Source organism: Schistocerca americana, chromosome 7 (genome assembly GCF_021461395.2).
Source record: "Schistocerca americana isolate TAMUIC-IGC-003095 chromosome 7, iqSchAmer2.1, whole genome shotgun sequence".
Lineage (NCBI taxonomy): Eukaryota > Metazoa > Arthropoda > Insecta > Orthoptera > Acrididae > Schistocerca > Schistocerca americana.
Genome location: NC_060125.1, coordinates 462,315,429 through 462,336,466, shown reverse-complemented (window position 1 = coordinate 462,336,466; position 21,038 = coordinate 462,315,429). Strand labels below are relative to the sequence as shown.

The window sequence follows — 21,038 nt, the reverse complement described above, 5'->3', positions numbered from 1 at the left end:
AAATGTCTTACAATTTAAAACCTGGTTCGTAAATCTCTGTCTTACCATTATATAATCTACCTGAATCCTCTCAGTATGTCCAGGCCTCTTCCATGTATACAGCCTTTTTTCATGATTCTTGAACCTAGTGTTACCTATGATTAAGCTGTGCTCTGTGCAAAATTCTGCCAGGCGGCTTGCGCTTTCATTCCTTAACCCCATTCGATATTAACCTACTACGTTTTGCTCTTTCATTCCTTAACCCCATTCCATATTAACCTACTACGTTTCCATCTCTCCTATTTCCTACTACCGAATTTCAATCGCCCATGGCTATTAAATTTTCGTCTCCCTTCTCAGTCTGAATAATTTCTTTGATTTCATCATATATTTCTTCAATTTCTTCGTCATCCGCAGAGCTAGTTGGCATATAAACTTGTACTACTGTAGTAGGCGTGGGCTTCGTGTCTATCTTGGCCACAATAATGCGTGCACTATGCTGTTTGTAGTAGCTTTTCGCCCTTCTATTTTTTATTAGTTATTAAAGCTACTCCTGCATTACCCCTATTTGATTTTGTATTTATAATCCTGTATTCGCCTGACTAAAAGTCTTGTTCCTCCTGCCACCGAACTTCACTAATTCCCACTATATCTAACTTTAACCTATCCATTTCCCTTTTCAAATTTTCTAACCTACCAGGCCGATTAAGGGATCTGACATTCCACGCTCCGATCCGTAGAACGCCAGTTTTCTTTCTCCTGATAACGAAGTGCTCTTCAGTAGTCCCCTCCCGGAGATCCAAATGGGGGACTATTTTACCTCCGGAATATTTTACCCAAGAGGACCCCATCATCATTTAATCATACAGTAAAGCTGCATGCCCTCGGGAAAATTTACGTCTGTAGTTTCCTCTTGCTGTCAGCCGTTCGCAGTACCAGCACAGCAAGGCCGTTTTTGTTAGTGTTACTAGGCCAGATTAGTCAATCATCCAGACTGTTGCCCCTGCAACTACTGAAAAGGCTGCTGCCCCTCTTCAGGAACCACGCGTTTGTCTGGCCTCTCAACAGATACCCCTTCGTTGTTTCATAAAGATCGTTTATAGACACTTTGTAATGGTCCCTTGTAAGTCGCCAGATCTGCATAGATCCATAAGTAGCAGCTTCAGAACGCTGTAAATAAAGAACTGCCGTTCAGTATGACGCCAAACGAGACTGGAATTTGTGGAAGAACGGGGAAACATAATGTAAGCAAAACAAATTCATCGATCATGTTACCACTCAGTGGTGCTGTAAGCGTCATAACTTAAATGAGTTCCGCTACGATGGCAGTTTCATACCAGTACGACGAATACGGTGTTAGCTGCACATTACACCATTCGTCTGTGGAAGGTGCATAACCGCCCAAGTTTCAGATTCAGCAGCTGCGGCACTGTTTGGTAGGAAAGCCCATACACCGCATCAATGTCGTACTACATCAGATGGGAAAGAAACAGTTTTAACTGTCCCGCATTCAAAATCCACAAAAACCAGCTATGAAATTGGTATATTACTGTCTTAGGTCTCGGAAGACATATTCAATGCGCTGTCTACCGTTTTCTGCCACAAGCTGAAATCGAGAATCAGCATGTTCCACAATATATCGAAATATATCAGGCTTGACGTTCAGATTACGTTGCGGAATTCGTGCCTTCTGTTCAGCTATGTTTGTAATTTAAGCACTGAACACAATACCTTTCAGATAACTTCACAGCCTGAAGTCACACGGATTAAGATCAGGTGATCTGGACAGCCAAGTTCTAGGGAAGCGACGGCTGATAATTCTAGCAATTCCAAAATGTCTCTGCAGCAGCTGCTAGACTGGCTGTGCAAAGAGCGGAGAAGCACCATCATGCTTATAAATGATCCCATCCATCCGTGTTGAGCAGTTCTGCGTATTGGCATGTACTTAGAGATGGAAATGGGTTTCGCCTGTCCACAGTATGTTTCATGACCATTCATCGTCCACTTCCATGTGAGCAAGATATTCTAGAGCACACGTTTGTCTTACTGGCAGGTCATCATGAAGGAACTCCGGGACATGAGTAATTTTGTATGCATAGCAATGCTGGATGTTTCGTGGAATCTTATGAACAATACTTGGAGGCATATCCAAAGTTCTGACACTTCCCCGTGCACACCACTGCTCTACCCCTCATTGAATACTATGGCCACATCTTCTTCTGACGTCGGATCAAATCTTTTCCTCCCTCTGCTACAAAATTCTTCAATGTAACCTGTATTTTATAATTTCGTAATCTTTTTCTCCAGACCCTTGTCAGACAGAGAACTAACGCCTTACTTCTTACCCTTATTTTCTGCAGAGCTACTGGTGCATAGTCACCGTTCGTGTAAGAGAGTGATGCCACGATCTTCTACTGAAGCAGTCATGCCGAGCGTCTCAGAAGCCAACTGAGGAACAGCTGTGTGACCCTCCTCTCTTATTTCCTTTCGTGCCTGTGTTAACAGTAACTGAGGCATCCACAGCGATTTAGGCTCCATCGTCATCGCCATTGCCGTCATCCAGATGGTGCAAACTCCGATGATGACCCGTAATTAAAAGGCCGAAACTGGCCAGAACTTAACATCGGCTGCGATCTAGACTGCTGAAGGCAAATACCCACCTAATTATAAAAATCATGGAAAAAAATGCAGAGGAGGTGTGGATGGATTTCGGGAGCGTTTGGATCAAACGGCAACAATTATTTAAAAAAATCGTAATAAAATTCTAATTAGAAACACTAATGTCATCTTAGGAAGGAAAAAGAGGTACAGAGATGTTGTAGGGAAGTGAGCAGCACTTGCGGAGTTATGTGGAAATCATCATTTTTAGCATTTATTGCATTAATGTGGTATTTACAGGTAATCACGCTGTAACAGCATGCGTTCTAAGAAATGATGAGTTCACAAAGGTACATGCATCACATTGGAGCAACCGAAATAAAATGTTCAAACGTACCTACGTTCTATATTTAATTTAAACACCTATCTGTTACCACCTGCTCAACTAAAATTATGAGCCATAAGTTTGTGACTATTACAGCTTCATCTATCACAGAGCGAAAAAAGTGGTCAAACTAAAACATTCATATTTCTTGACGTACTACACGAATATGTAATAAAAATGTGGGTTCGTATTTAAAAAAACACAGTTGATATCCGTTTGACCTATGGCAGCGCCATCTAGCGGGCCAACCATAGCGCCATCTGGTTTCCCCCTTCAAGCTAGACGAGTTTCGTTCTTTGTAGTTTTTTCGTTTGACGCTTATTTCGTGAGATATTTGGCCCGGTCACGATCCGTGTACCACCCTCTGTAATTGCCAAGGTAGCCGAGAGCGCTAATGCACTGCTTCCTGGACTCGGGCAGGCGCGCCTCTCCCAGATCGAATCCGCCTGGCGGATTAACGATGAGGGCCCGTATGCCGGCCAGCCTGGATATGGTTTTTAGGCGGCTTTCCACCTCGCGCTAGGTGAATACTGGGCTGGTCCCCACGCCGCCTCAGTTACACGACTAGTAGACATTTGAATACGTTCACACTCTTCCATGGCTTCTACTAGACACAGAAAGCTGGGGTACACTAATTCTGTCCCGGGGGGGGGGGGGGGGGGGGGGCAGGAAGGGCATCCAGCCAACCTCTGCAACTAACACTGCCAAATCTGTTGTAACACAGCCGTCCCTGCGTGATGCGTGACAAAGGCCCCAAGATATAATTTCTGTTACAATTATTTTATATTTTATTCACAGTGCCCGTTTCTACATTAGAAGTGGCAGTATATCTGTATAACTATCGCATTCACATTTGTAAATTTTATCATATTTAAGCTCAAACATCTCACACATTCGTCATTATTGTCATCACAATGTAATTCCGCAAGAATTTTCATGCATTTTCTATCAAGAGAAATGAAATGGTTGGCACTTTCCTTACAAATAAGAGAAGAAAAATTGACTTTCCAGAAATATTCATAAACACTTCTACTTGCTTATGTGCAAGTTGTAAGTAGGCTGTTTAGGTTTTTTTATTGGTAACGCCACCTCTGTATGAAAATCACTGGCTGTGCTGTGTGCAGTCTGTGGCTGCTTTGCATTGTTGTAATACTCGCCATTGTAGTGTTGGACAGCGGCAGCTGGATGTGAACAGCGCGTAGCGTTGCGCAGTTGGAGGTGAGCCGCCAGCAGTGGTGGATGTGGGGAGAGAGATGGCGGAGTTTTGAAATTTGTCATGAACTGCTATATTTATATATGATGATATCAAGGTAAATACATTGTTTGTTCTCTATTAATATCTTTCATTTGCTAACTAGCCCTATCAGTAGTTAGTGCCTTCCATAGTTTGAATCTTTTATTTAGCTGGCAGTAGTGGCGCTCGCTGTATTGCAGTAGCTTGAGCAGCGAAGATTTTTATGAGGTAAGTGATTTGTGAAAGGTATAGTTTAATGTTAGTCAGGGCCCATTCTTTTGTAGGGAATTTTGAAAGTCAGATTGCGTTGCGCTAACAAAATATTGTGTGTCAGTTTAAGCACAGTCTTTTGTAATTGTTCAAAGGGGACGTTTCATATGTCGACCCTTAGCCGAGGATACCTCACTGGAATCTTCTGAATTTTTTCTTGTAGTTTGTGTAATTAGTGTAGATTCTGTTCATTGCTAGCGCGTAATTATAGAGAGAATTTCCTTTGTAGTTGCAGTCTTTCATTGTTGTACAGTAAAACAGTTGTGGCATGAATGTAGATTTGCACCAAGTATTTCGCAGCTGCGCTTGCAATTAACTAGGTATTATTTTCAGTGCTATGTTAATGTGTTCTCTTATTTTTGATCTTCAAATTGTGTTTTTCTGTGTCGTCGTGTGAAATATTGTGACAATTATGGCGTGTGAAAAACGTAATACTAGGCTCCAAAGTAAACTGAGAAATGACAGTGAAGACGAAGGCAGTGTGTTAGCGCCGCAGAGTAATGAATTAACTAATGTTCAAAGTAGTAATTTGGTAATTGCGCATAAGGAAATGGAGCGGGCGGCAAACAACGGTGTAGACAGTGAAACACGTAGTGAACAGGGAAGCGTTATCGATCGATTGGTCGGCAACAGCTCGCCTCAGGAATCGGGAATGACAGAACACAATATTGCAAATACTGCAGACTCAGGTTTTGGGTTCTCACCGTTTTCTCAAATGAGTCAAGACACATTTTCCGCTTTTCAAAATGTGAATGTTGCCGGTGCAACTTCACTGCCGAAAAGCACTGAGGAACATGTTTCAGACACCAGTGCATTGTTATTACAATTAATGCAACAAATGGGACAAAAGCTTGAAAAGTTAGACACAATGGAACAACACCAGAGACAAACACAGCAACAGCTAGACACAGTGGAACAAAATCTCAAAAAGTTAGACACAATGGAACAAAATCAGAGACAAACACAGCAAAAGTTAGACACAGTGGAACAAAATCTTAAAAAGTTAGACTCATTGGAACAAACTCTTGAACAAACACGTGAAGATTTAACTACTGAGTTACATAACATTGAATCGAAATGTCAAAAAGTCTGTAATGACGTAAAAACTCAAATTTGTGAGCATTTTCAACCTATTTTTTCGCGGCATGAAAATGCATTACAGAATCACGAAGCAGCCATAAAAGAACTACAAACTATTGTTCATGAAAATCATGAGACCTTGCAAGCTAAATTTGACTCAGTTGCATCTACCGATTCGGTTACGCAACTTGCAAAAACTCAGGAAAACTTAAAGGACACAGTAGATACTCTGAAACTTGGTTCAGAAAAACACACTGAGGAAATAAGTACACTATCGGAGAAAGTAGCCGAACTTTTGGATCAGTTCACTAATTTATCTACGAAGGTAGATGATAATCTGATTGACGCAAGACCGGTAGTCTTTAATGACACAGAAGAGTACGAACAAATAAGAAAATTCAAACAAAATCAGAATCAAATTAATACACAACACCAAAGAGAAATCCGGGAAGTACAAGATCAGCTGACACAGGTAATACAAGAATTACGTATTTCAGAGGACACTGGCGCTCCAACACGGGAAGAGGGACTTAGAAACACGGAAAAGCCGCAAAATAATAACACAGGGCATTTCGGAAGTTATGAAAGAAATTGGCAATGTGCACCGAATTTTGAGATTGAACAGCCGACACGACGAAACAATGACCGACATGCGACTCGCCGACATGATGATTTTGACTATAAGCTGTTCATTACTACACGTAAATTCAAAACATTTAAGAATTCTGGCAACGACATTCATCCACAAGCATGGCTCCATCAATTCTCTCATTGTTTTCCTCCCAACTGGTCGTTGGAACACAGATTAGAATTTATGTGTGGCTACTTAGAGAATGAACCAGCTGTAAGAATGCGATCGGTCATTCACAATTGCCACAGTGAAGGAGAATTTTACCATGCCTTCCTCTCAGCATATTGGTCTCAAGCCACACAAGACCGCGTAAAACATGGTATCATAATGATGAAACATTTCGAACAATCTGAATTCTCCAGTCTTGTGAAATATTTTGAAGACATGTTGCACAAGAATCAGTACCTGTCAAACCCATACAGCCCCTCAGAACTCATCCGCATTTGCTTAATCAAATTACCTGAACATTTACGACATATTATTTTGGCAGGACGTTGCAAAGACGACATTGAAGCTTTTCAGGGACTGTTACAAGAACTGGAAAGTGACACTGACAATCGCAGAACGCAGGAACACAACAATTACAGATCACATCAGTCGCAATTCCGCGATGAAAGAAATAATAACTGGACGCGACAGGGCTATTCTTACAACGCAAATCGTGACCAAAATAGACACCACCCATACGACAACCGTTGGCAGAGTAATAATAGTTACAGAGAAAGATCGCATTTCCGTAGTAATGACTATCACAGAGACAATCAGAGAAACAGACAATATGGGAACCAAAACAAGTATTATCAAGGGAGGCAGAATAACTTCAGACGCAACAGTTCGGCGCAGAGTTACGATTCAGGGAGAAATTCTCCACCACATGACCGACAAACAAGAAACTATGTAAACAACCGACAAAACGACAGACGTGAATTTCATCAGAACTGGCGGGATTCTAACAGAGCTGGGCCCTCTCGGCAAGGCGAATTTGTAGAAGTTAGGTCTCCTAATCCCAATAACAACGCGCGGCAACAAAGAGACAGACAATGACTCGCGCCGCAGGCACCCACGTGCGCCGGCTGGCTCAGAGAAAAATAACATTGACGCTAACCCTGTGAAAAATTCCAGTATTCTTTACCGACGTATACTGCATGATAATTGCGTTCAAGCTGAAATTCTGAGTACTTTGAAGAGTAAAAGATTGTACCACATTTCACATGTAAAACCGATTATTGAAAGATAATCTGCTTTTTAACTTTGTCTTTGCCATAAAACTTTTCACTTCACATTTCTAGTATGCTTTGTCAGATTTAGAATCTGTTAACATGTAACAATGTTTGAAGTGAAATATGCAATCAAGAACCAAGAGAACTTATTTAAACAGAAATGACGAATGCATTGTTATAGTGAACAGACGTCACAGTGTTATTGTGTGTGTACATTCTTGCTTGTTTGTTGCACGATTACGTAACGACTATAAGGTTCACATACTTAGAACATTTACCAGTACTGCTAATGAGATTTTAATGCAACATTTTGGTTTATTTGAAAATACATTCTGAATTTAAAGTGCTTTCTGAGAGATATCAGATGACACAGAGGTTAGTTTATGTGACAACTACACGGTTTTATCACGACGCTACTAATGAGTGACAATTTACAATGTGGCTTTTGCGGTGTATCTGTTTTATATCTGCACAGTTTTCTGTTTTATTCTGGAAAGAAAAACATGTTTTAGTAGTAACTTTTGTGGTATAGCAACAATGAGACAGCCTTTTTCATGGCACAACAATACGTTACTGTACAGTACTTTCTTCATCACGCCAATAAGCATAATAACTACGATATCTATACGCAAAGCATTTCACTTTTGTTTATCATGAGGTAAGTACATTGACTTCAGCAGAACTTAGCTTTCGGAGGACGATAACTACGACACTTCCACAGAATTATCTTACAGCAAGACGCACATTTAGCGCTACAGTACACGTATTTGAGTGATCAATTTTATACTTAAAACATTTATTTTTAAAGATATTTGCAGTACAATGATACAAAGGTTTTCAGTGATACATTTCATTTCATTGCTGTAATCTGTAACACCTGAGGGTATAATTACATTAATCCTCAGGGGGTTACACGCTTACTTTGTGTACCATGTGTGTGGCAACCACAAGGAACCCTAGCTAATATGGTATTTGCTTATACAACTTTACACATCTGTACCATATTTCTCTAACACACAAATTACACAGCTATCTGATCATTTAACTGAGAGATAAACATGTTTTTTACTACGTCAGTGACACATGTTTACGTAATTACACCGTTGGATAACTTCACACTTACGAAATTGTATTTTGTCTGTACTGTGTGAACTCTTCATATTTTTTCGGAACCATTGTGATACTATGAGAGCTTTGAATGATGTATTTGGTATGGATTCATGATTTTTAAAGTACGTTTGAGGCAGATGACACTTTTGACATGAGCAGAGAATTTTTTTAATTATTGGAGGAAGCTACGACGATTTTGAGATTTGACTGAGGTGTTATGATGTTATTTTTACGACGACGATGTGTATTATGCTGCTGAGGTATGTTTATGATTAATAGGCTGAGGCTATATGAGTTATTTGATTATGCTTCATATTTATAATGACGAAATATTGACGAGTGTCGATGGATACGTATATGTATAATAAGGTAAGGAGTAATGAATAGTGGGTAGGGACTCTTGACTTGTGAAACAGGATGTTGGAAACCAAGAATCGTACTTTAAGAGTTATGAAATGTGTGTATATGCGTGAATGTATCACAATGCTGGCGAAAATTTTTTGAACACTGTTATATTTACAGGATTTTTTTTCTACACATTTGTTACGCAAATTTTCGACTTGTGAAATGTTTATATGAGACTGTCACTTTAGCGGAAACTGCTGTCGTAAATATGTCGGTAAGAAAGGTAAGTGACCGTGACGTAATGCGTTGCGAGCGGCCAGGTGTGCCAGTTGCCTGGAGGAAAATCCATTATTGCGAGCCCTTTCCAGCGGCACAGGTAGAAAAAAAAAATAAAAAAAAGACGCCATTAACCTCGCTTCTGACATCGCAAAAACGACACGGTCGAACTTGAAAACATATGATTACACTGGATGCCTAATGAAATGACGAGAAATATTTTTATGTCTATACACCTGATTATGACTACTGTCTCTCTAGTTGAGAGATTTTTCTACTAACTTATGAAATGCCACATGGCTATTGAACGATGTTCTTATGCTTTGCTGTGTACATAGTTGCTTATTTCATTTGATATCTAGTTTCTAGCTGCACTGCTGCATTGGTTCAAATAAAATTTTATAGATGTACTAATATAAATATTTTCTGTCTACAGATCCAGTAAATAATAGTTTTGTGATATATTTCAAAAAAATGAGGGAGCACAAAAAGATATTTCCCTTCACAGGAACTGCATACATAATTTTCTTTACAATATTTGGTAATTTATTTCATAGAGTAAGTTATCATGATGCATCACCTTAGTGTTAAGATGTGACATAGGTATTAGACATGGCCATTTTTAGTGTAATATTTTTTCTGCTTGAGCTTTGTCATGTTTAGGTATATCATTTTCTGCTGCTGTTTGCCAGGCATAGTGTTGCTGAATTTTAATTTGTGTTACTCTGCTAAGCCAGATTTTTTTTTTTTTTTTTTTTTTGCGCATTGCCTCATATTAGTTGTAATGTTGAATTGCTTGGTAATTTAGATTTACTGTAGCTTGCTTTGCAACTTTCCATTTTTTTGTCATTGCTGTTTGTGTTAATTTGTTATGTGCTGCTGCATTGCCTCGTTCCTTAGTTTAGTATCTGAGCTCAGTAGATTTAAGTTAGCTTAAGAGGAGTAGACTATATAAGAAACTAACTATGATGAATTTATAAGAAATGCATTGAGAAGCTATCAGAAAATGGTCTGGCAAAAAAAAAAAAAAAAAAAGGATACTGTACAGTGGAGAAAAAATATTGACAGAGGATGTGAACAGAATACAGAAAGCAGGCTGAGATAGGACCTTTTGGGAATAATGATGAACGAAGGGAGATCTCCATGCAAAATACTGCAGTAAAACAAACCCTGTCCTTTCCTTTTGTGTTATCCCACTATGTGTTTGTGTACCCTTGTGTAGTTGTTTTCTTCCTGTCTCTGGGTAATTTTATAGAATTTTTTTCTTCTTTTAATATTAAGCTACATTCACTATGATGAGGAATACTGTTATCCTCGAATATAATTGGCATTAATAATATGTTATTTACTTTGTAAAGATGTTAGATATTATTAATTCTGTTCTGTTTAATGCTCATGTGTGAAGTTGATGTTTCGAAAGTTACTCTGATCTTTTATGTATGTACTCATGTCATAATTCCTGTAACACTGATGTATATGTTATTTCGATTCTTTTGTAAAGCCCATATTACTACAAATGTTATCTGTACTATTATGTTCTTTAATGATGTGTTTGTACCTTTGTAATTGTATTCTTATGTTATTAAATTGTAATTGTCACCAGTTCATGATATTATTAACTTGTTAGTTACATTTCACTGCACACGTTTCTGTTGGTCATAGTATATGGACAATATGTGAGAAGTTGGGACTGTTAGTGTTTGCACGTGTGTTACTAATTCAGCAAGGGACTGGATAACAGCATTGCTGGTTCTAAGGACAGTTCCGAAAACTTTGTGAGTGCACAAGTGGTGGTTTATGGACTTGCTATATTATCCGCAAGACTCTGCAATGGTGATTGTGCACCTGCACAGTCACAACAGATGGCTGCTGGCTATCTCTACAAGGACTACAGTGGGTCTGCATCTATGATGACCCACCAACGCCATTATTTCTACAAGGACTACAGTGGGTCTGCATCTTTGATGACCCACCAATACCATTATCTCTACAAGGACTACAGTGGGTCTGCACCTCTGGTGGCCCACCAATACCATACTCTCTACCAGGACTACAGTGGGTCTGCTCTGTGATGACCTACCTACCAATATTCTTCAAAACTTCGAATGACTCTGCTGTGGGTTTGCTATGTTGTGGCCCATTACCTGTCAGCATGTCAAGAGTCAGCACTGTCTTTCCGATGGAAGGACACTACTTCATCAAGACTGCATGGAAATCCACTACTTCTGTGTGCATTTTCTTTTACTGCTCAGACTTTGAGAAAAACTCTGCATTTTTACTGTGATGAACAATCTGGACTGTCTTTATGGACTGTGAGAAATTTTTAGCTTTTGACCAACATTGTATCAATAAGTGTGTGCATTTGATTTCTTTGTTATTGTAATTTTGAAAAAAAATTTTCAAATCTGTATTGGCCACTGCCCAATCCAATTTGTAAAATTTTTTGTGGGGAGCATGGGGGCTATGTAAGTAGGCTGTTTAGGTTTTTTTATTGGTAACGCCACCTCTGTATGAAAATCACTGGCCGTGCTGTGTGCAGTCTGTGGCTGCATTGCATTGTTGTAATACTCGCCATTGTAGTGTTGGGCAGCGGCAGCTGGATGTGAACAGCGCGTAGCGTTGCGCAGTTGGAGGTGAGCCGCCAGCAGTGGTGGATGTGGGGAGAGAGATGGCGGAGTTTTGAAATTTGTCATGAACTGCTATATTTATATATGATGATATCAAGGTAAATACATTGTTTGTTCTCTATTAATGTCTTTCATTTGCTAACTATCCCTATCAGTAGTTAGTGCCTTCCATAGTTTGAATCTTTTATTTAGCTGGCAGTAGTGGCGCTCGCTGTATTGCAGTGGCTTGAGCAGCGAAGATTTTTGTGAGGTAAGTGATTTGTGAAAGGTATAGTTTAATGTTAGTCAGGGCCATTCTTTTGTAGGGAACTTTGAAAGTCAGATTGCGTTGCGCTAACAAAATATTGTGTGTCAGTTTAAGCACAGTCTTTTGTAATTGTTCAAAAGGGGACGTTTCAAAGTGAATTAATTGGTCAGTCAATAGCAGAAGGCAGCCAGGAAAGATAATATCCTTCGTGTGTGGTTGATCGATCCCGACAAAGTTATCATGCCACCACTTCACATTAAGCTGGATCTTAAATTCATCTCCTCGTTCACAAGTCCACCCCGAAAATGTTGGTTCAGACACTGACAAAGATGGCGGACGTTTTCACCAGGACTTCTCGGTAATAGAGTTACGTTTCAAAGGTCTATGGAGTAGATGTAAATGTCGTGTGACTAGGGCCTGTAGTAGGGTAGACCGTTCGCCGGGTGCCAGTCTTTCGATTTGACGCCACTTCGGCGACTTGCGCGTCGATGGGGATGAAATGATGATGATTAGGATAACACAACGCCCAGTCCCTGAACGGAGAAAATTTCCGATCCAGCTGGGAATCGAACCCGGACATTTAGGATTGACATTCTGTCGCACTGGCCATTCAGCTACCGAGTGCGGACGATTGATGGAGTGTACCAGTGTTAGCTGACTACTGCTGGACAGTTCTGCGTGACATGCCAAATGCTGCGCGCAAACTCAAGTCTATAGCAAATAAATTCAAACCAAAAGTATCCTAGATTACGGAAATTTCTACCGTGTCTGTGGATTTTATCTTGGAATAGATATGTGTGATGTAGCTCAGTCTCACGATTTGCTTAGCTAATGCCGTATTCATTGGTAGCACATGTAACAATAACTGTTAAGTGAATTAGTACTGAGGGAAGGTACATCTAAAAAGCAGTGGGTGATAGAAATGATTTCCATATTTTGAATCATCGTGTTTCTCTAGTCTTAGAGCAGACGTTGGATAGCAAGATATTTGAAAATTTTTACAATCTGTTTCTGAGAGTGATTAGTCACAGCCACAATAAAACATATATGGCAATAAGCTACTGCAGTGCATCTGCAGCCAGTTCCACAAGAGAGTGTAAGCCGTAATTTTAAATGTAACGAAGCGACATCTCTGGTAGTGTTGTCAAATCTATAATCAATGCGCTTTTACACAGTGTACGGACAAACAGTGTGAGAGTTGATTGTTTTGTTTTGTCAGTTGCAGTTTAAAATGGGAGCAACATATCCGAAGCGTCACGAGACAGTGTTCCATGTAGATCATCCAAATGAACCAAAGCTTTCATATGGAGCTGCTACAAAAAGTTCTTAGAAAGTCAAATACATTCGTTGCGAATTGGGTCAAACGATATTTAGAGGTTGGAAACGTGGATGTTTTACCGGAGAGAGGGCTAAGGTCCCAAGCTATATTCGAAAATGGCGGCTGTTGGATTAACTATTAGGTAATTGTGCAATTGGTAATAACATGTATTTTCAAGTAAACTTTTACTTATAATAGTGTGTTTTATCTCATACAAATAACGTGGTACACTTTCTTGTGGAACTGTCTGTACATTCTCTATGGCAACTGTTACACAGAATTCTTTATATATAATTAACTTCACATAGAGTTCTCAGGGGCGTGTAGTAAATTATTAGCCAGTCGTCACTTATTCATAGAATCCACAAGATAAAAATATACGGTCACCATTAAACCGGTTTCTCTTTCAGTGGCTTGACTGTCTGCAGACTATTCTTGGATTTGCAGAATGAATTTCCGCTTCAGAGAGGCAGGAGCCCCGCGACTCTCGAAACTGTTCCGTACACATATTTAGTCTGCCAGGAAGTTTTAGTCTTGACATTACTAATCCGATGTGTTTAATATCACACATTAGAAGAACGTCGTTGGTTAATATACTACAGACTTGTGCCTGAAGTACCTGAGGCCGTTGTGGGTGGTGGCTCTGGTGCTGCAGTTGCTTCTGACGTGCGGTTCGGACATCCCGCTTGTGCTGGCGGTGATATCTCTGCAGGCGCATTAGGTAACAGGAGTTGACTCAGCAGTGCTGGCGGATTTATTATTGGACTGGCTCCAATCAATGGTCTCAGATTTGGGAGTACACCTGGAGATATAAATTAATGTTGATGAGGCAAATAAAAGTACATAGAAAAGTTACAGTTACGGTTTTAATACATATAGCGCAGATGCTGTCGCAAAGTTCGTAAATCTTTCGAGAAAGCCATACTTAAAAACAATCAAGAACTGCTCACGGCAAAAGCCTTTACTCACTATCAGTATCGACCTACATGGGGTATGATAAAATTGTTATAAATTGTCGTCATTAGGAGGCAGTACCTCTTGGTGGTTCTTAAACATCACTTTCTTCCATCAGGTTTTCAAAATTAATTTCTTCTCGTTGACCTGTTTCAAAGGGTTCGCATTCATTATTTAGTTTTAAATTATACTGTCGTGCAAAACCTAAGGAAAAAAGTAATTTTTGCGTGATGTGTCATTGCGAAGTAACATAGCTCGATGAGACTTGAACATAGAGAGAACTATCACCGCACAATTGAGAAGCTAGCTGAAAGAAAGTACGCCGTGAGACGAAACACAAGTGACACTTTTATTCAAAGGCAATAATTATAATGATGTGCCTCGGGTTTATGAGGGTTCTCTGCGCTTTATGAAAGGCAACTGTCTCACATCCTGGCCACGTGGTTGGTAAGGAGTTCTTACGGCAGAACTTCCCAATCTTCCACTGCATGGTTGACAGCTGCTGGATGGTCTTTAATAAAAATTAAACAGCTCTCTTAATCGGGTAGACCCATTTATTTAAAACTAGCTATGCGTTTCAGTATGTGTAGACCATCTTCAGAGCACGTTCTGCAGTAAGAGTATATTTAGAGACATAGCAGGATGATTGTAGGATGTCTAAACAAGAGCTGCAAATCTAAAAATCACAACAGTAATTAACTGGTGATATACCCAAAGGTGACACACAGCAGGTGTTCTCCGCTCCACTATCTTCCACACGATGGAGACAATAGCCAGTCAGGTACAATGTGAAGAGACGCATGACAAAAGATCTATACCTATGTGATTGTAGAACAAAAGTATAATTACTAGTACAATTACAATAGAATGTACTGCAGTATAAAGCACATTGTTGAAAAGGTTATGATGGACATTATTTAAAGTGAACCAATGGCAACAGGTTGTACTAACAATAGCAGCCCTCCATAGGTCCTTGATACTGTTACATGTGTCGTGAGACCACCAAAGATAAACGAGGAAACGCTGACGGTAGATAAGGCAACGGCTTGTAGAGCATTGGCTAAGAGCTGTATTTCGTTGACACAGAATGATAGGTACTGAGTGCCCATGTTGTGCCAGTTATCGACAAACCTTCTCGATTATCTTTCCTAGCCTTCTGACTCACGTAATAACATCAAGTCCCTATAGAGAGCAGCTAGTGTTTGCAGAACCTGTTGCCACTGTTTAACTGTTTATAATGTTATTCATAACGTTTTTGGTGAGCTACTTTATACAGCAGTAAATTCCATTGTAATTATACTAAGATTTATACGTTTTGTACTCATATTCTATACTACAATGAGGTATGTGCTGCTCTTTTGTCACGCTACACCTCACGTTGTACCTGATTGGCTACTGCTGACGTCAGACGCTAGACGGAGTCGGAGCCTCCTCTGCTTAGCCCGTAGCTTCTTCACGTTGTCCAGCAGCTAACATCCATGTTTCACACATACGATTCCTGCTCCGTGTCATCGTCTCCGCCTGCTGGCTTTTGGTATATCATCAATAAATTACTACTTTTCTTTTAGTCTTAAATTCAGTTCTCGTTTGGACATCTACATCTACATCTACATCTACATTGATACTCCGCAAGCCACCCAACGGTGTGTGGCGGAGGGCACTTTACGTGCCACTGTCATTACCTCCCTTTCCTGTTCCAGTCGCGTATGGTTCGCGGGAAGAACGACTGTCTGAAAGCCTCCGTGCGCGCTCTAATCTCTCTAATTTTACATTCGTGATCTCCTCGGGAAGTATAAGTAGGGGGAAGCAATATATTCGATACCTCATCCAGAAACGCACCCTCTCGAAACCTGGCGAGCAAGCTACACCGCGATGCAGAGCGCCTCTCTTGCAGAGTCTGCCACTTGAGTTTATTAAACATCTCCGTAACGCTATCACGGTTACCAAATAACCCAGTGACGAAACGCGCCGCTCTTCTTTGGATCTTCTCTATCTCCTCCGTCAACCCGACCTGGTACGGATCCCACACTGATGAGCAATACTCAAGTATAGGTCGAACGAGTGTTTTGTAAGCCACCTCCTTTGTTGATGGACTACATTTTCTAAGCACTCTCCCAATGAATCTCAACCTGGTACCCGCCTTACCCTGTAAGTCCCTAAATTTACTCTCATTGCAGTGCAATAAATTTCTGTAGGTTTCACACTTGGCATTGGCCGCTTATCTATTTTGCAAATTTTGTTTGTAGAAACGAAAGCAAAAATGAACTGTATTTGCACTGAAGTATTGAAAAAATTTCAATCCCATGTATTCGCGAAAATACATTTGAGATTATGAAACAGTCGTGCAAAGAAATATGTATTTTGTATGAATGTGTTAGTGTCTTTAGCACGGTTTTGTAATCGTTTCCATAGCAACGTCTCTTCATAGCTCTATAGATGGCTATCGCTTTCGCCGACAGCCGTTTGCGCTTTGCAGCTGAAAGTAGTCAAAAACACTGTCAAGTTTCAGGGATTTCCTTAAATTGGTTCGACTGTAAGAGTGTCTCAGCACTGAAGAACAAGTACATTAAAGACTTCATGCATGACATGGTGTTTTCACGCGTCTCAGTGCTTATAACGGCATATCTCCGATCTACGTGTCATACAATGATAGAATTTTGTAGGTACGTTCAGTGCCATACGTAAATACTGTCAGAAAAATTTGTTACGAACAGAGATAATAGAAAAGAAGTAATGCATTTAAACGTCACGCACAATACTGCAGTTCTTCACACAGCTCCGTGATTATAACATTTTATCTCCCGAACTATGAAAGATAGATGATTCCTACCCTCACAGCGATTATTGTCTGACAGTAAGAGATATGTGTGACCAGTCTGGTTGAAATCGATCCAGGGATTCAGGAGGAGATGTGGAAAATACATACACAAATACATATAACTATCCGTTTTTATAATATGTATGGAATAAAGGCCATCCGGCAGCTGTCAGTGGAGCTTATGGGCGAGTAGACCGGTGTGCCACAAGAAATTTTAAAACTCGAGGCCAGTATTGATGCACGTTGCAGAACACGTCTGGTCGACCGCGCTGGTTACACACTCTTTTAACAACCGTTTCTTGGCAGCTGCAACGTCAAGGACACCGTTAAAAACCGCCGTGAGTTCAGTGTAATTATTGCCTTTGAATAGAAATGTGGTTTTTGTTCATCTCATTGCATATTTATTTCTGTTACTTTCAGTACTATAGTGTTGTAATTCTCTCTGGGTATGGTCCAAGTTTAATTGAGCTATGTTACTTGGCAGTGGCACATATGAAAAATTAACAGCGTTCTTAAATTTTGCGCACCATCGTATATAATACTCCAAGTAAGAGCCGTGCTGTGTGGTTCTTGTTTCCAGTTAACTTCCCCTTTCCACATTCTATGTTTATAGAGTTCATATGAATGTACGTGATTTATACACTATGTCTGACGCACTTTCCAATTAAATACCAGCAAACAACAGATAGCGACTATGTGGATTGCGATTTCTAAGAGAAATTTAAAACTCTCTTAAAGATTTCAATTGAGTGCCAGACTGAGACTCGAATACGGAGTGTTATCTTCCTCGGAGAGTGGTCCATTCACCTGAACTACGCAGCTACGCCACTTGGAAAACCTAAGGGCAACCGTTTACAAAGCTGGTAAGGTTATCGTTTAACGTCCTGTCGATAACGATGTGTATTTTCCGTTGAAACCGTTTAACAAGTAGAGCTAGGCTATTTTTGGAAACTACGAGAATCCTAATTCTGGATGATCGGACTGGCATTTGAAGGGCCATCATGCCAAACGCGAACCTAGATGTTTCACCACTGTGCCAAGTCAGTTGCGCGTAGGCGTACCTTCTTCTTGCTTTGTACATTGCTCAGAACCCTGAAGTATGCAAACGGACGAACTGGGCAGAGGAAGGGGTGATTAAACTATAACGCCTAAGTTAATCAGTATGAGAACTTTCTCACTCCTCAGTGCAACCTCCAAAAAATAACCAGAGGAATCTGCAAATGAATGAAACCCATTAGAATCATGCATTGTATGAGACATCAGTATTGCACGGAAAGGCTTTTTGTAGAAAAATAATTAACAGTTTCGGATCTAGGAAGTGCATTTCTTCCAGTAAAACGCAGTTATATTTTGACAACAACAATGAACCAACGCTATTCAGAAGAATTTTTACATGTTTTCTGAAAAACTGTTGGTAGTTTTACATTAACAGGAAAAGGCAATGCAGAAGCACAAGTGCAACAAATGACTGCCTATTGCGAATGCTGCTACAAGTATTAGTTTTTATTTAATTTCAATGCTTAATTTTTAGGCGGTTTTCCACATCCCCACTAGGTGAATATCTGGTTGGTCTCCACGTCCTGCCTCAGTTACACGGCTCGCAGACATTTGAAAACGTTCGCACTATGTCATGGCCTACACTAGACGCAGACAGCCAGGGTACAGTAGTTCCATCTCGGGGGTTCGGGCTGATGACATGAGGGGCATCTGACCACCCTCTGCCACTAACATTGCCAAATTCCATAGTCACAAGGGCGAACCCCGTTGGAGTGGGACAAAGGCCCAAAGAAAATTATGGTGATTTAATCTCGACGTTTAGGTTATCGATCTTAGGCCACCGAGGATTGTCTACAGACATAGCCTCGGTGACGTAGAGGTCATGCTCACAGAATCGAGGAAATACAAATTGCAGACCTTTTCTTTCCAAATATATTGCAACGAAAATAAAACTAACTGAATCCAAAATGTTCCATGTAGATGACCAACTGGGATGAAGGAAGCGAAAAAATCCTTAGGGATGCATTCGAAGAGAGAACGTCAAGCTCAAGAGAATACGATAGGAGAACACAGAGACACCGTAACAGAAGTTTGGACGTCGTGCAGGAAACTACGTTTCTGAGCATACATAATTAAGGAAACTTTATTACTTCACCGTACGTCGTTAGCCTTAGACATCAGCAGGGATATTAACACGGCAATAGTAGCATTCGTCTGGAAAAGGCAAACTTTAACGACACGTTAATTACGTTGAAACTTCCACGAAAGAAATGCGATATACGATTACCAAATGACAACTTAAAACATAACCAATAAAGAAAGGAAAACTCCGAGGATTATGATGACCTAGGTAATAAAATCACTAAATGCCTAATTAATGAGACCCCCACAATGTCAGTTACAAATTTCAGCTCTGTATGATGTCCTTTACTGAGTATACTTAAAAAGGAAAAGGAAAACAAAAAGTGTACAGAAAGGTCGTGACTAATATGATGCGTATTCAACTGAAAGTTGATGGGTTTTATGAAAGCCATTATCTTATCTGCTCCTGACATGTGTCAAGACTGCAAGCATGAAGACACATCCGAACATAAAATCACATATTACCAGTCGGCTGAAATATGGAACTGCAGTGAAGGCAGTGTAGAAAAATTAACAACATGGTAAATAGTAGACTGAAACACAGGCTTCAGCTAAAGATCCAGTTTCAGAACGCTATAGAAAGAGGTCCACGGCTCAGAATGACGTAATATTCGAACAGCACATTTCGAAGCAGGAAGAAACGTCTAAGAAAAAAATAAAGAAAATTTCACCAATTTAAATGGGAGTATATGGCCACCAACACATGCGAGTCTTACGGCTGTTCCTACGGTTTCTGTCCGAGATTCTCAGCACGTTGTCTCACTCGGGGATCGCGCGCTGCTGGTAAAACTGTCTTACAAGAACGCTGACTGCTAGTCAGTAGCCCTGCATAAGTTCCGGGCACCCAAGGGTATGAAGAAAGCCATTGATCATATGTTTGCTTAGGATCTCAAGGAAATGATTACAAAATTCTAGGAGACAGGTTCTTCTGAAGTGAAACGTGGCACAGGAGAAAAGCATTTGATCCGACGCCTGTTGAAGACGTAGTCACAGCATTGCAGGAGGGGTCGAGAAAACGTGCAAGCGTGCAGTACACGGGGAATTGTCCGAATGTTGGACATGGCTGTGAGCACGATGCATAAAATACTACGAAACATCCTGAATTGCTACACACACAAAATCAGCCATTAGCTGTTTAGTTCCAGTCCAGGTATGATGTCTGCTGTGGATGTTTTGCTTCTTTACCATTGTTGTACAGGCACTGTGAACCACATGACCACAGAAATCTGCCGCATGCGTCTTATTGTTGACGCTCGTATATAATGCGGGAGGTGTAACATTGGAAGATAGGCACTAGGTACCTCACACCGATTAAGAATGAAATTTCTTTTCTGCAACTTTTTGCTGATTATTTCGATACAAATCTCCCACGTTCGGGACTTGCCAGAAAAACTAACGTCCGCACTGTACTTTCATGCTTACATGGAAGTAGACAAGGAGTCCCCATGGAATATTCTGTGGCCAGACGAATCAGATTTCAATCTCTAAGGACATGTCAGTACGTAAAACTGCAGAATATGGCCAACGGAGAATCCTCACATACAGCAGCCAGTGCCACTCCATTCTGCAAAGGTGGTTGTGTGGTGGTCATTGTCGGCATCGTTTATCGTAGAACATATTTTTCCAGGAGATCTGTCTTGCGGATCCTGTTATCTGTACCGTCAATGGTAAACGCTATGATAGTCTTTTGCCAACCAACGTCATTACGACACTTCGGCAGCGTGGATCTGTGGGTAGGGTCATTTTTATACAAGATGGCGCTCCTCCACACGCTGCACAGCCAGCGAAGCGTCTGTTGTAGAGGCAT

At 40.5% G+C, this 21,038-nt stretch overlaps 1 protein-coding gene across 1 annotated transcript in view; it reads right to left on the bottom strand.

The window, feature by feature from the left end:
• LOC124623015 (integumentary mucin A.1-like) overlaps positions 1 to 21,038 on the bottom strand; it is a 110,288-nt gene that overhangs the window by 62,029 nt on the left and 27,221 nt on the right. The window contains exon 3 of the mRNA XM_047148806.1: positions 13,940 to 14,122. Coding sequence (XP_047004762.1) covers positions 13,940 to 14,122 — 183 coding nt within the window. The remainder of the gene's footprint in view (positions 1 to 13,939; positions 14,123 to 21,038) is intronic.